Source organism: Canis lupus, chromosome 15 (genome assembly GCF_011100685.1).
Source record: "Canis lupus familiaris isolate Mischka breed German Shepherd chromosome 15, alternate assembly UU_Cfam_GSD_1.0, whole genome shotgun sequence".
Classification (NCBI taxonomy): Eukaryota; Metazoa; Chordata; class Mammalia; order Carnivora; family Canidae; genus Canis; species Canis lupus.
Window position 1 is genome coordinate 17,711,214 of NC_049236.1, and position 13,556 is coordinate 17,724,769.

Here is a 13,556-nt window from a genome sequence, read left to right on the forward strand (position 1 = left end):
GAATAAATAAATAAAATCTTTGGAAAAAAAAAAGAACAGACAAAAAGTAAATGTATATGTGGAGGCCGAGAAAATCAAGGCCATTCCACCTCAAGTTTAGCGTTGGCACAAGTACAGCAGTCCCAGGCCCCTGGGAATAAGAACTGAGCTTTACAGGAAAAACCGCAGAACACCCTTGACAGAGACAGAAAGTCCTGTATTGGAATGAAAACAGAGCTTAAGAAATTCCTCCCCCGCTTCTGGAGGTCCCCTAGGCCAGCCCTTAAAACCCAGCTGTAACCCCCCTCGGGGTCCAAGTCCCTGCTCCACTGTGTCGGGTGCACTTGGACCCAAGCTTGAGCTTGTCAATAAACCCTCATGTACTTGCATCAGTGTCGGCTCCTTGGTGGTTTCTCGGATTCGCAATCTTGGGCACAATAGTATAAAGTAGGAAACACAAAAGCAGTAAAAATTAATAGTTCTGTAAAAATCAATCAAGGAACTCACCAAAAAAAAAGATATAAAATATAATATGTACCTAAAATGTGGGCAGGAGAGGGAAAAAGAATGAACTCAAACTGGAACAATCATCAAATTAATATAGACTACTATATGCAAAAGAGGTAATATACAAAATAATGGTAACCATATATCAAAAAAATAATAAATATGCAAAGAATAAAGAGAAATAAATCCAAATATATCACTATAGAAAATCAGCAAAACATAAAAGAGAGAAAGGCAAAAAGGATAAGAGAAAGTCTTCAGAAACAACCACAAACAAGTAATAAAATGGCAATAATACATACGAATCAATAATTACAAACTAGACTTTATTTTTTTATTTTACTTATTTATATATATTTTTTGCATTTTATACTGAACTTTATGCAGTTTATACTGAACTTCGATTTGCCAACATATAGCATAACACCCAGTGCTCATTCCATCAAAGGCCCCCCTCAGTGCCCTCTCCCAGTCACCCCCACCTCCCGCCCACCTCCCCTTCCACCACCCCTAGTTCGTTTCCCAGAGTTAGGAATCTCTCATGGTTTGTCTCCCTCTCTAATTTTTCCCACTCATTTTCTTCTCCTTTCCCCTATAATCCCTTTCACTATTTTTTATATTCCCCATAAAAGTGAAACAATATAATGTTTGTCCTTCTCCAATTGACTTATTTCACTCAGCATAACACCCTCCAGTTCCAACCATGTCGAAGCAAATGGTGGGTATTTGTCATTTCTAATGGCTGAGGAATATTCCACAGTATACATAGACCACAGCTTCTTTATCCAGTCATCAGTGGATGGACACTGAGGCTCCTTCCACAGTTTGGCTATTGTGGACATTGCTGCTGTGAACATTGGGGTGCAGGTGTCCCAATTTTTGCAGCATCTTAAGATGTCCTAGCCTCAGCAATCAGACAACAAAAAGAAATAAAAGGCATCCAAATTAGCAAAGAAGTCAAACTCTCCCTTTTCGCAGATGACATGATACTCTCACATCGAAAACCCAAAAGACTCCACCCCAAGATTGCTAGAACTCCTACAGCAATTTGGCAGGGTGGCATAATACAAACTCACTGCCCAGAAGTCAGTGGCATTTCTATACACTGACAATGAGACTGAAGAAAGAGACATTAAGGAGTCAATCCCATTTACAATTGTACCCGAAAACATAGGATACCTAGGAATAAACCTAACCAAATAGGTAAAGTTTTAGGTATAAAAACTACAGAACCTTCTGAAAGGTATTGAGGAAGAGACAAAGAGATGGAAAAATATTCCATGCTCATGGATTGGAAGAATTAATATTGTGAAAATGTCCAAGCTCCCCAGGGCAATTTACATGTTCAATGCAATCCCTATCAAAATACCATGGAGTTTCTTCTGAGAGTTGGAACAACTCATCTTAAGATTTGTGTGGAATCAGAAAAGACCCCAAATAGCCAGGGGAGTATTGAAAAAGAAAACCAGAGCCACGAGCATCACAATGCCAGATTTCAGGTTGTCCTACAAAACCATGGTCCTCTCCTCTCTCTCTCTCTCTCTCTCTCTCTCTCTCTCTCTCTCTCTCACTCCCTCCCTCTCTCTCAGGCACACACATTCTCTTTCTTCTCTCCCATTAACCTGTCCCACTCACTCCTCTCTTCCACTTCTTCCCCAGGGAGATCAATTCCTTAGAGGAAGAATATCTCCGCCAACAAGACTTCTTGGATATTATTCAGACCTCTGTGTCCTACTAATCAAACCACTGGAGGAGATATACACAAAGATAGGCAGGATTAGATAGGATTAGATGCACGCACAGAGACACACGAACAGTGAGCATGCTGGGAGCTATGAATCCTATTCAGGAGGGACATATAAATTCTTCAAAACGACCGGCAGGAAAGACAAATTTCATTTGGCTCAGAATACAAAAGGAAGCAAGTCTCTTGGGCCACAAACACTGCTCTCCACTCATGAATGGGCCTTTTTGATTGTTAAATGAGGATGTTCTTGTGGCTGAGGCTTCCCTTACATCTTCCCCTTGGAGCCAGAAACCCCATCCAGCATGTAAGGCAAGTCTGGAGCATCAGGGCGTCCCTGCCCCTGTATACCTCCTGCTGTCCATACTAAGAGCCTGTGGTTCTTCTGTAAACCCCCCAGTCTTTGTTCCTTTGTGCTTTGTAGGAACGAGGTCTTAGGTCCTGCAGTTCTCTTTTCCTACCATACTTGTGTCTGGGGTAATCTATTCACACGAAGGATTCACTCTAATATCAGAGTTCCCACTGTACAACTCGCTTAGGGAACACGGGGCTCAAATGTCTTGGATGTTTTGAGAGGCCATTAAATCCTCGGTTAGAATGAAGCCTGAGTCCTGCTTTGTTTCTAATATTGATTAGTAGTTTGGGTTGACAAATATCCTCCAACCAGGGCAGCTAAAGCAGGATGTTCTTATTTTTCAGAGTTCTTGCTAAGTGGCAAGTGGAAAATGGAAGCCAAGAAAGTCCTCAGCAAAGTCCCTTGTTCTTTGGCTTTACCGAATTTACCAAATGACCAAATTTACAAATTAACCTTAAAAATATAAATATGTAAATGAAAAAGAATTCCTGCACTTCTCTGGGCAAGTGGCTTAAATGTCGAGCAAGTAATTGCGGTTACAGATCCGGCTTCCTTAGCAGTTCGCACAAAGACTGTCCACGCTCCTTGTCCTTCCTCCTCTCTCCAGCTGCTCATTTGTTGTATCACTTCAGGTGAATAAAAGATGAAAGAAATGAATTTAGGTTCACCCTTTGAGCTACTAATGATGTACTTTGGAGGCGGAGGAAGCAGGAATGGATGCAGAGAGATTTCAAATTGTCTGTGGAGCCCATTTATCCCTTTTCCTGATCCTCTATTCCACAGGCAACTAAAATTTCAGTGCAGCACAAATGTCAAAATGTCCTGGACATCGTGAAGTCAGCCGACCAGGAGGGAGTTAAGACTTATGAGGTCTGGTTCCAAGTCAAAAACCATGAATTGGAATTATATTCCTTTTTCTTTCTTTCTTTCTTTCTTTCTTTCTTTCTTTCTTTCTTTCTTTCTTTCTTTTCTTTCTTTCTTTCTTTCTTTCTTTCTTTCTTTTTTTCTTTTTCTTTTTCTTTTCCTTTTTTTTTTTTTGTCCTGGCCTGTGAGTAGAGTAAATCAGTTCATGTCTCATGTCTCTGCCTACTGTCTTAAAAAGCCAAAAATATCTCATTCGTGTCAAATAAAGTTGGCAATCATGCTGCTACCCTTACTACATAGATTTATCTAACTTAATATGAGCTCAAATAAATATTGTTTTCAGGACAACGTATAATTGGGTGTGTGCTATGAAACACACAGTTCAAGACACTAATGCAGGTGGTAGTCTTGATTGCTTATAGAAGTCATAAATTCCAGAAGGGGAGAAATCTTATCTTTCATGCTTACCATTGTACCTCAGGACTTAGCTAGGAATATAATAGTGAAAAACATTTGTTAAATGCCCAAATGGAAAAAGTAAATGATAATGTGCTATAATTTATTTTTTTATTTATTTATTTTTTATTGGAGTTCAATTTGCCAACATATAGCATAACATCCAGTGCTCATCCCATCAAGTGCCCCCCTCAGTTCAGGTCAACTTTTTTTTTCTTTTAAGCCAAATAACTATATTTTCTGACCAAAAATGACAGCATGTGGTCTGGCAAATACAGGTATGGTTTGGGAAGTATATTTGAAATTATAACTCTCCTAGAAATTTTTATCTATATGGTCATAATTATAGTCCATTGAACTAACTTACTTGACAAAATTTAGATTTTCATAAAAGTCATGTTTATTACAGAGTCTTTTTCATCATTCTAAAAATGTTGTTAATCAATACAAATATCCAAAGTTACCTTGGCAATAAAATATTTACTCTCAGTTTGCTCCAGGTTTGATTAAATACTGAGAAGCAGGCCTCATGCTCCCTGAAGATTATATAAATGGCATAGGATGCAATTTTGTAAGTATCTTAACAGTAACATTAATAAATAATATGGTAAATTATCCTACTTCCATAGTCAATGTGTTACTAAATTTAAAATATTGGTGGTGTTTTTACCTAGCGAAATTAGGATATGGAAATAGGCCTGGACATGGGGCATCTGGGTGGCTCAGTCAGTTAGGAAGCCAACTCTTGACTTTGGCTCAGGTCATGATCTCGGAGTCGTGAGATCTAACCCTGTGTTGGGCTCTCTGCTAAGCATGGAACCTGTCTGAGATTCTTTCTCTCCTTCTGCCCCTTCTCCCACTCATGCTTGACAAATATATAAATTTTTAAAAATAAAAATAAAGAAATAAGCCTGGACCAATAGTTCTATAGAAAGGTTGTTAGCAACATCCAAATTTATACTCACATCTCCATTCCTAATTCAGCCAATATGAGGAAGATCCTTCTGGCATATCCTAAGGTGACCTTTCTAATTCATTATTTAATTTAGATAAAAGCAAAATGATGAATGTAAAGTTATAGTGTTTAAAGCTTAATTCCTAGTAAAAGGAAGGAGGAGGAGGAGGAGGAACATTGCTTTGTATACCAGAAAAAATGGACATAACTAGCTGCAAGTTACTTCAAGAACCTAGCCATGATGTAGAAAAGTGCAGCTAAGGAGGAAACAAGCCAGGGGAAAAAATGGCATCCAAAAAATCTTGTATAGGGGAGATAGCTTCAATCTGTTATTTAAGCCCTCCCCCCCACTATCACCATAATGGAAAAGGAATGAGACTTATTCTATATAGCTTCAGCGAAGGAGAGTCCCAGATCAGTACAAAGAAGTAATAAAGAAGACAGATTTTGCTCAACATAAAGCGCTTTGAGGGAATCAAAGCTTCTCGAGAGGGAACGAGCTAGATTGTTCTACAAATCCAGATGCCACCTAGCAGAATATGACCTAGAGGGGGCTACACAAATGATTTGCTCTTACAAAATCCCAGTGTTGCTAGAGTACCTCCTTCAGGGCAGAAAAGCAAGAAGGCTCGAGACTCCCACCACACAGTTCCACTCACCTGCTTGTCACTGGACTTCTGTATATGACGCTCCAGGAAGACAATTCATTGCTTCAGATTTATATTCAGTTTTGTTTCAAAGTAAAGAGATATATCCAAAATGTATGCTTACATGTAAGGATATCCAAGAGGCAATGATGTTAACATGAAAAAAAATGAGACATTACTGAGACTCAGGGTTATGGGAATATTTGAAATGGAGTGAGTTTTGCTCCAAACCAATCTCTAAGTGGGCCAGTGTATCTAGGAGTTAATGGTTTTGCATATTTAAGTAAATCCCTTAAATTTCTCTGAACTTCAGTTTTTTTATCTGGAAAAGGGAAATGAAGCACATTTCCTTACAGCTCAAGGGTCATTTGGAAGATCAAATGAGATCATGTAAAGTAAAAATACTTTGTTCATTTACAAGTGAATTGTTAGCAAAACCTACTAATGCTCATCATTATTCACTCATTGGTTATCTCTGCTTCTCTAACAGCTTTGGAATCCCAGAACACAACAATGCGTTTTGTGTCCGAGTTTGTCCTCCTGGGTTTCCCTGGTCAAAGGGAGATGCAGAACTTTTTCTTCTCATTCATCCTGGTGATCTATCTCCTTCACCCTGCTGGGGAATGGGATTATTGTCTGCATAGTGAAATGGGACAAGCAGCTTCACACACCCATGTACATCTTCTTGGGAAACTTTGCCTTCCTAGAGATCTGGTACACCTCCTCCACTGTCCCAAGTATGCTGGTCAACATCCTTTCCGAGACCAAGACCATCTCCTTCACTGGGTGCTTCCTTCAATTCTACTTCTTTTTCTCACTGGGTACAACAGAGTGTTTCTTCTTATCAGTCATGGCTTATGATCGGTACCTCGCCATCTGTCGCCCACTCCATTACCCCTCCATCATGACTGGGAAGCTCTGTGTGGCCCTGGTCTGTGTTTGCTGGGTGAGTGGATTTCTCTGCTATCCAGTCCCCATTGTCCTCATCTCCCAACTTCCATTCTGTGGACCCAACATCATTGATCACTTTGTGTGTGACCCAGGCCCACTGTTCGCACTGGCCTGCATCCCTGCTCCTTCCACTGAGCTTCTCTGTTACACCTTCAATTCACTGATTATCTTCGGGCCCTTCCTCTTCATCCTGGGATCTTACACCCTGGTTCTCAGAGCTGTGCTTCGCATTCCTTCTGGTGCAGGTCGAACTAAAGCATTCTCCACGTGTGGGTCCCATCTAATGGTGGTGTCTCTATTCTATGGAACCCTTATGGTGATGTATGTGAGCCCGACATCAGGGAATCCGACGGGAATGCAAAAGATCATCACTCTGGTATACTCGGCAGTGACTCCACTCTTAAACCCCCTTATCTATAGTCTCCGAAACAAAGACATGAAAGATGCCCTAAAGAAAGTCCTAGGATTAAGAAGTAACCAAAACTGAAACATCTTTAGAGGGCATTATGCTAAGCAAAATCAGTCAGAGAAAGACAAGTAACATATGATTTCACTCATACGTGAAATTTAAGAAACAAAACGTGAACATAGGAGAGGGGAAGGAAAAATAAAATAAGATAAAAACAGAGAGGGGGGCAAACCATAAGAGACTCTTAAGTATAGAAAACAAACTGAGGGATGCTGGAAGAGAGGTGCATGGGGGGATGGGGTTATGGAGTGACAGGCATTAAGGAGGGCACTTGATGTAAAGAGCACTGGGTGTTAATACATGCATGCAACTGATGAATCACTAAATTCTACCCCTGAAACTAATAATACACTTTAAGTTAACTAAATTGAATTTAAATAAAAAAAATTTTTAAAAAGAAAGAGAAGCAGAATGTGTCACTCCGACCTTGATTATTTATTTAAAAAACAATAGAGAATGGCTTCAGTAAGTCGTGTTATTGCTCATACTTAAGTAGAGGAAGATATTTGTTTTTTCATAGTCCCTTAGCAATTCAAGTTCAGCTCATCAATGAAACATGCTAAATAAAACATTTTAAACATGGGTTACCTTGCTAAGTAATTATATTTTGTTGTTTTATATATATTTTTTGTCTATGATGTATCTTCACTGTTTTAATCTTAGCTGGTGGAAAAAATGAAATTCATGTGTACCTGGAGCTTTTCAATAGAGGGTGCAATCTTCCAAATTTGGAAAATTAAATATTCTTAAAGGCAATGGACCAAAATGCCACCAAAAATTAAACAAATAAACCCACCCAGTAATGGACTTTTTTATTGTTTAAAGCTGTCTTTCACACTGAAAACAGAGTATCTTCATCCTTCTATCACTTAAAGTACAAATTCTCCTGCCATTCAAAGCCCTCATTCTCTAGACTGCTCCATCCAGCCTTCTAAGCCCTGCACTTCACAATAATCATCTATACGTTCTCCCAGTTGGGCATCTTCGCTCATAATGTTTTCCCAAATCAATTGTAACAATGCCACTTGTGATGTGGAATAACAATGTCCTAAACGTACTTTTATGCCTCTCAGAAACCTACAGGGCAAAGTCTCAGTTGGAAAAGTATTAAGAGAAAATTATACCAGGAACAAATCCATCTTTGTGCCCATGCTGGAACAGGAAATCCACTAGCTGAGGGGCCAATCTACTTAAAATGAAAGCATTTCCTTTTATTTTTTTTTTTAAATTTATTTTATGATAGTCACAGAGAGAGAGAGAGAGAGAGAGAGAGGCAGAGACACAGGCAGAGGGAGAAGCAGGCTCCATGCATCGGGAGCCTGATATGGGATTCGATCCCGGGTCTCCAGGATCGTGCCCTGGGCCAAAGGCAGGCGCCAAACCGCTGCGCCACCCAGGGATCCCAAGCATTTCCTTTTAGTTATGACCATATTGGAAATGAAATTAGGCGTACCAAGAAGATAGCCTTGCTGGTGGTGCTAGGTGATTAAATACTCTCCTACAGCATTTCTTAAACCTTTTCACCACCAAAGAATGTTTGGCAACAATGGTCAGAGAACATGGGGCATTTGGGGACAGTATTCCTTTTAAAGACAAAGTTTTATCTTAAAAATAATCACAAATTATACTTTCTGTGCCACTGTATGCATTTGGTATACTACAAAATTATCTTTATCTTCTCTGAGTAAAACTCTTTCTGGAAGACATTTAATTAGGGGCTGTGTGTATCCCATGGCACAGAATCACATACTTGTTTGAGAAACACAAACTTAAAGAGATTATGGGGTCCCCAGGGAGTCAGTGAAGCACATTATCTACTAATCACTATGGGCCAACTTGTCAGAAATATTAGTGAAACCCCCAGACAGGAAGGAAGAAGGTCCCTAGGGAAGGAATGGAAAGTTATAGGATCATACGTGAGCATTCTCAACAATGGCTAAACAGACACATAAGTTAAAACCAGCGCACAGCTTTAGCACACTCTGTTGGAAATCAGCCACTAGAATCTTATGGTGCAAGGGATGTGAAATAAATTAATACATGAAGCTCGCACACATTAAGCTTCCACATTAAGGATTAAGGGCAGTGAAGGAGAGAATCTTTGTGACCTCCCTATGGCTCTCCCCAGGATGACCTAAGAAAACTTCCTATATAGGAAACATCATCTACGATGGGCATTGCTGCTATTATGCACCACAGGTGGGCCTATGCAACTATACATTTGTTCATTCAATATGGTCAAGAGATTGAGTATCAAGGAATACTGGTCACTCACATCTCGAAAGCAAAAACAAAACTCTCAGAGTATTTAGATTACCCTGGAACTTACACTCCCCCGAAATGAGTGCACTAAGTGGTGCCAAAGTCATCCACAGATCTTCCTCTTCTCAGGAAGCAGCTGGGGCACCAGGAACGGTATGACTTTCATAGATATTTTGAACAAAACAGTATGGAACTAGCTCCATCCATTGGTGCTGAAACCAAAAGAAAACAGGGATTTGTTTTGTATGTTTTGTGTTGGTCTCCTCTCTCAGCTATCACCTCTTTGTCCATCCCATTACTCATCTCCGCCTTCAGGAGAGGTGGCATTAAAAAAGAAATTTTAAGGGTAAAATCAAATCAGTGTGTATAACGAGTAAGATTCAGATAAGATTTAACAGTGAATATGTTAGAAACAGCTTCTTATAATCATATTGAAAAGTATTTGTGAAATTCATTTACCACACTTGCCCTGTAGCTAATAGTTGTTCTGTGAGGTCTTTTTTTTTTTTTTTTTTTTTTTTTTAATGTCAGAGTGGTTGATAGCTCAAATACATGGATTCTTGTGTATATTGATTTGTGAATCTGATTCAAGTCATTGTTGCTGTTGTTCTAGGTGGTAAGTGGCTGCTCCCTGCATCACTGCTTTCTTGTCTTTTTGAGAAAAGAGGTCTCTTGCTTGGAAAGCATAGAGTTCCCATAGGGGGGGAACCATTTGTTTCTCACAAAATGATCTATTCTATGAAACCCTGAACCAAAATGATGATCAATGCAGGTTAGCTTACTTCTTCATAATCATCCTGGTTCAAAAGATTATAAAGAATTTATCCCCATCTTTTAATATCTTTCTTTTGGTTTCTTGTCCATAAGACTACAACCTTCTTGGATTTAACCAGTCCAATAGGAAGGTTATGTTTGCTTCTAGATGAATAGGTTCATATTTCATGTTAGGCATTATTCATTTAGTGAAAATGTAACTGTTGCTTCATTATAAATACATTTATGTTGCTTAATATAACATCACTGAATAGAAGGATTTTTTCTATTAGATTATGTTCAGGGAGGACTATGAATATCCTATATACACCACTTCTATCAAAACTATTTTTAAGGAAAACTGTCCTCTTATCAAAGTTAGAAGTATCTTGTTAAAAATTTTCTGGAGATTCCAAGATGTTAAAGCTATCATTGTGCTCTCTTCTCTGAGCTGTACTTGATTCTTAAAAAGACATCATCTTTGATGATGGTGCTGTTAAGGAATAAAGACAAGTCTTGTTTTCTATTGCAATTGGGAGTATTTTTATTTTTTTTAAGATTTTATTTATTTATTCATGAGAGAGACACAGAGAGAGAGAGAGAGAGAGGCAGAGACACAGGCAGAGGGAGAAGCAGGCTCCACGCAGGGAGCCCGATGTGGGACTCAATCCCGGGACTCCAGGATCACGCCCTGGGCCAAGGGCAGGTGCTAAACTGCTGAGCCACCCAGCGATCCCCTGGGAGTACTTTTTAAATAAGCTAAAGTAAAAATAAAATAAAATAATAAAATAAAATAAAATAATATAAAATAAAATAAAATAAAATAAAATAATAAGCTAAAGTAAAATCTTCCAGATAGTGGATTTTAAGAAAGACTTGTCACATCAGTGAGTTTTAGAAGACAATCTCCTGGTGATTTTAATTTCATTCCCCAATATATTGCATATGTAATATTCGTCTTTAATGACATATTTTAAATGTATATGAAGCATTATAAATTGGCCATTAAGTGAATTATAGTGACTTTTCATTGTTAAAAAACAAAGCATTAAATACCAAATTATAAATGAGCTTTAGTCCACTGTAAACATCTTTAAATAGGAAATAGCAGTAAAAATCTACTATCTGAATATCCTTGTGGATTTTCTCCCAGTATCATTAAAAAGTGATAGAAAATAAATATCCTAATGGAAATAGCTGGAGGAAAAGGTGAAGGAGACAGAGAATTTGTGATAATGTCAAAGCTCAAACCAGTCAAATCTATAAAATGTGTCTGATACAAACCTATTTTTAAATACTAGCATTTGTGTACTCACATTTTGAAGTGAAGTGCACTAACTGATGTATATGAACAACTTTCACTGAAAAAAATTAAATATAAAACAAGCCATTTTTGCCTCTAACTCAAGTATTTGTTTATATCAAAAGAAGATGAAATTTAACTGATTTTGCCCTCTGTCAGAGAAAGTTCAAGCAGCCTTAAATTGTACATTTACAAAGAATCAGGGCCAAATGCCTCACTCAAAATAGAGCAGGATTTATTCAACACTTCTTATAGAATGTTTAATACGTCTGCCTGCATCACTCAAACTGCCTCTCCTAAGAGAAGTCTCAAATGTGTCAGCAGCAAAATGACTTGTCACTGTCTTCTCTCCACAGTTTGGAGACCATGAATAAGTCAGAGATATCTACTGTGACACAGTTTGTCTTGTTGGGTTTTCCTGGTCCCTGGAAAATACAGATCATGCTTTTCTCAATGATTTTGTTGGTCTATATCTTGACTCTAACTGGGAATACGGCCATCATTTGTGCAGTGAGATGGGACCATCGACTCCATACCCCTATGTATGTGCTCCTGGCAAACTTCTCCTTCCTAGAAATCTGGTATGTGACTTGCACCATTCCCAACATGCTGGTCAATTTACTTTCCAAAACAAAGACCATATCGTTCTCTGGTTGCTTCGCTCAGTTCTACTTCTTCTTTTCCCTGGGCACAACTGAGTGCTTCTTCCTCTGTGTCATGGCGTATGATAGGTACCTGGCCATCTGCCATCCACTGCACTACCCCTCCATTATGACTGGGCATCTCTGTGTCATTCTGGTGTTGCTTTGTTGGCTCATTGGTTTCCTTGGACATGGGATCACTATATTCTTCATTTCTCAACTACCCTTTTGTGGTCCCAACATTATTGACCACTTTCTGTGTGATGTGGACCCACTGATCACATTGTCCTGTGCCCCCGCACCCATCATAGAGCATGTATCCCATTCTGTGAGCTCTCTTATCATCATTCTCACCATTTTGTACATTCTTGGGTCCTATGCCCTGGTGCTCAGAGCTGTGCTTCAGGTTCCTTCTTCAGCTGGACGGCAAAAGGCCTTCTCTACCTCTGGATCTCACTTAGTTGTGGTGTCTCTGTTTTACGGAACCATAATGGCAATGTATGTAAGTCCCACATCTGGCAACTCAGTTGCTATGCATAAGGTCATCACACTGATATACTCTGTAGTGACACCAGTCTTAAACCCCTTCATCTACAGCCTACGCAACAGGGACATGAAATTCGCCCTCCGTCAGGTCATTTGTGGAATGAAAATCCTCAAACCCTCATGAATAGATTTTGTGAAAACCAACGATTCTTTTTCTCAAAGTTGGACAGTAATCTTCTTCAAACCCGAACTGGCTTGGTTTTATTCATAATCATGATGGTCTTGTGGTGCAAAGCAAAATTCATCATGTATTTGATCATAATTTGATGTGCTTTTAGTGTCATAGATGTGTTACCCTGGAGTTTGCCACCCAACAAAGAGATCTTAAAAATCTTAATATTTACTTCCAGGGAGGCTTTGACTTTTCCAATATGCAATCTCTGTCCATACAACTTTGTTAACGATATGAATCAAACTTGTTATTTGCTTACATGGTTTTCTAGAGCTTCATTAAAAAGACACATAACATGGGCAGCCCAGGTGGCTCAGTGGTTTGGCGTGACTTTTGGCCCAGGGTGTGATCCTGGAGACCCAGGATTGAGTCCCATGTTGGGCTCCCCGCATGGAGCCTGTGTCTGCCTCTTTCTCTTTCTCTGTGTCTCTCATGAATAAATAAATAAAATCTTTTTTAAAAATTTTTAAAAAGACACATAACACATAAAATGACTTTTGCCTGGATTTTTTATAGAATACTCTGGTTTCTCTTCAGATTGTATAAATCTTTCATTCTTTACTGGATTTTTGGCAGACACCCCACACATCAATGTTGGCTACACTAAGAGACTGCAACTTCAGTTTCACAATTCTTACACATTACGCTCATCAACAGTGTACAAGGGAAGGCTAGAAATTTTGTGCAAGCCATAAGGAAAATTATCTTTGGTGAATTGTTAGTATGCAATCCCACAAAGAAAATGAATCATAACAGGAGCAAAATGAATTCCCACCAATAGTAGAGCAAATATAGAATACTCACATTTAGCCTAGATAGGGCTCATGGAAAATAACCAACTTGGACGATCTTGAAAGAGATTTCACCCATAAGCACTACTTGGAGAATAAGACAACCCCAAAAGTGAGTCTTATGGAGTGGGTCACCAGAATCCAGAAATGAAAGAAGTCAT

General features: G+C 38.9%; 2 protein-coding genes across 2 annotated transcripts; both read left to right on the top strand.

The window, feature by feature from the left end:
* Nucleotides 1–5,951: 5,951 nt before the first annotated feature.
* Nucleotides 5,952–6,945, top strand: OR11H6 (olfactory receptor family 11 subfamily H member 6). Its single transcript, XM_038557596.1, is given in 2 exon segments — nucleotides 5,952–6,116; nucleotides 6,118–6,945. Coding segments are annotated over 2 exon segments (993 nt in total).
* Nucleotides 6,946–11,605: 4,660 nt separating this feature from the next.
* On the top strand, nucleotides 11,606–12,556 carry OR11H7 (olfactory receptor family 11 subfamily H member 7). Its single transcript, XM_038557597.1, has one exon. The coding sequence runs from the start codon at nucleotides 11,612–11,614 to the stop codon at nucleotides 12,554–12,556; it is 945 nt and encodes a 314-aa protein (XP_038413525.1). The 5' UTR covers nucleotides 11,606–11,611.
* Nucleotides 12,557–13,556: the final 1,000 nt, after the last annotated feature.

What these genes read in the sequence shown, in the direction of transcription:
- OR11H7 (XM_038557597.1), top strand. Translation starts at nt 11,612, where the DNA reads ATGAATAAGTCAGAGATATCTACTGTGACACAGTTTGTCTTGTTGGGT.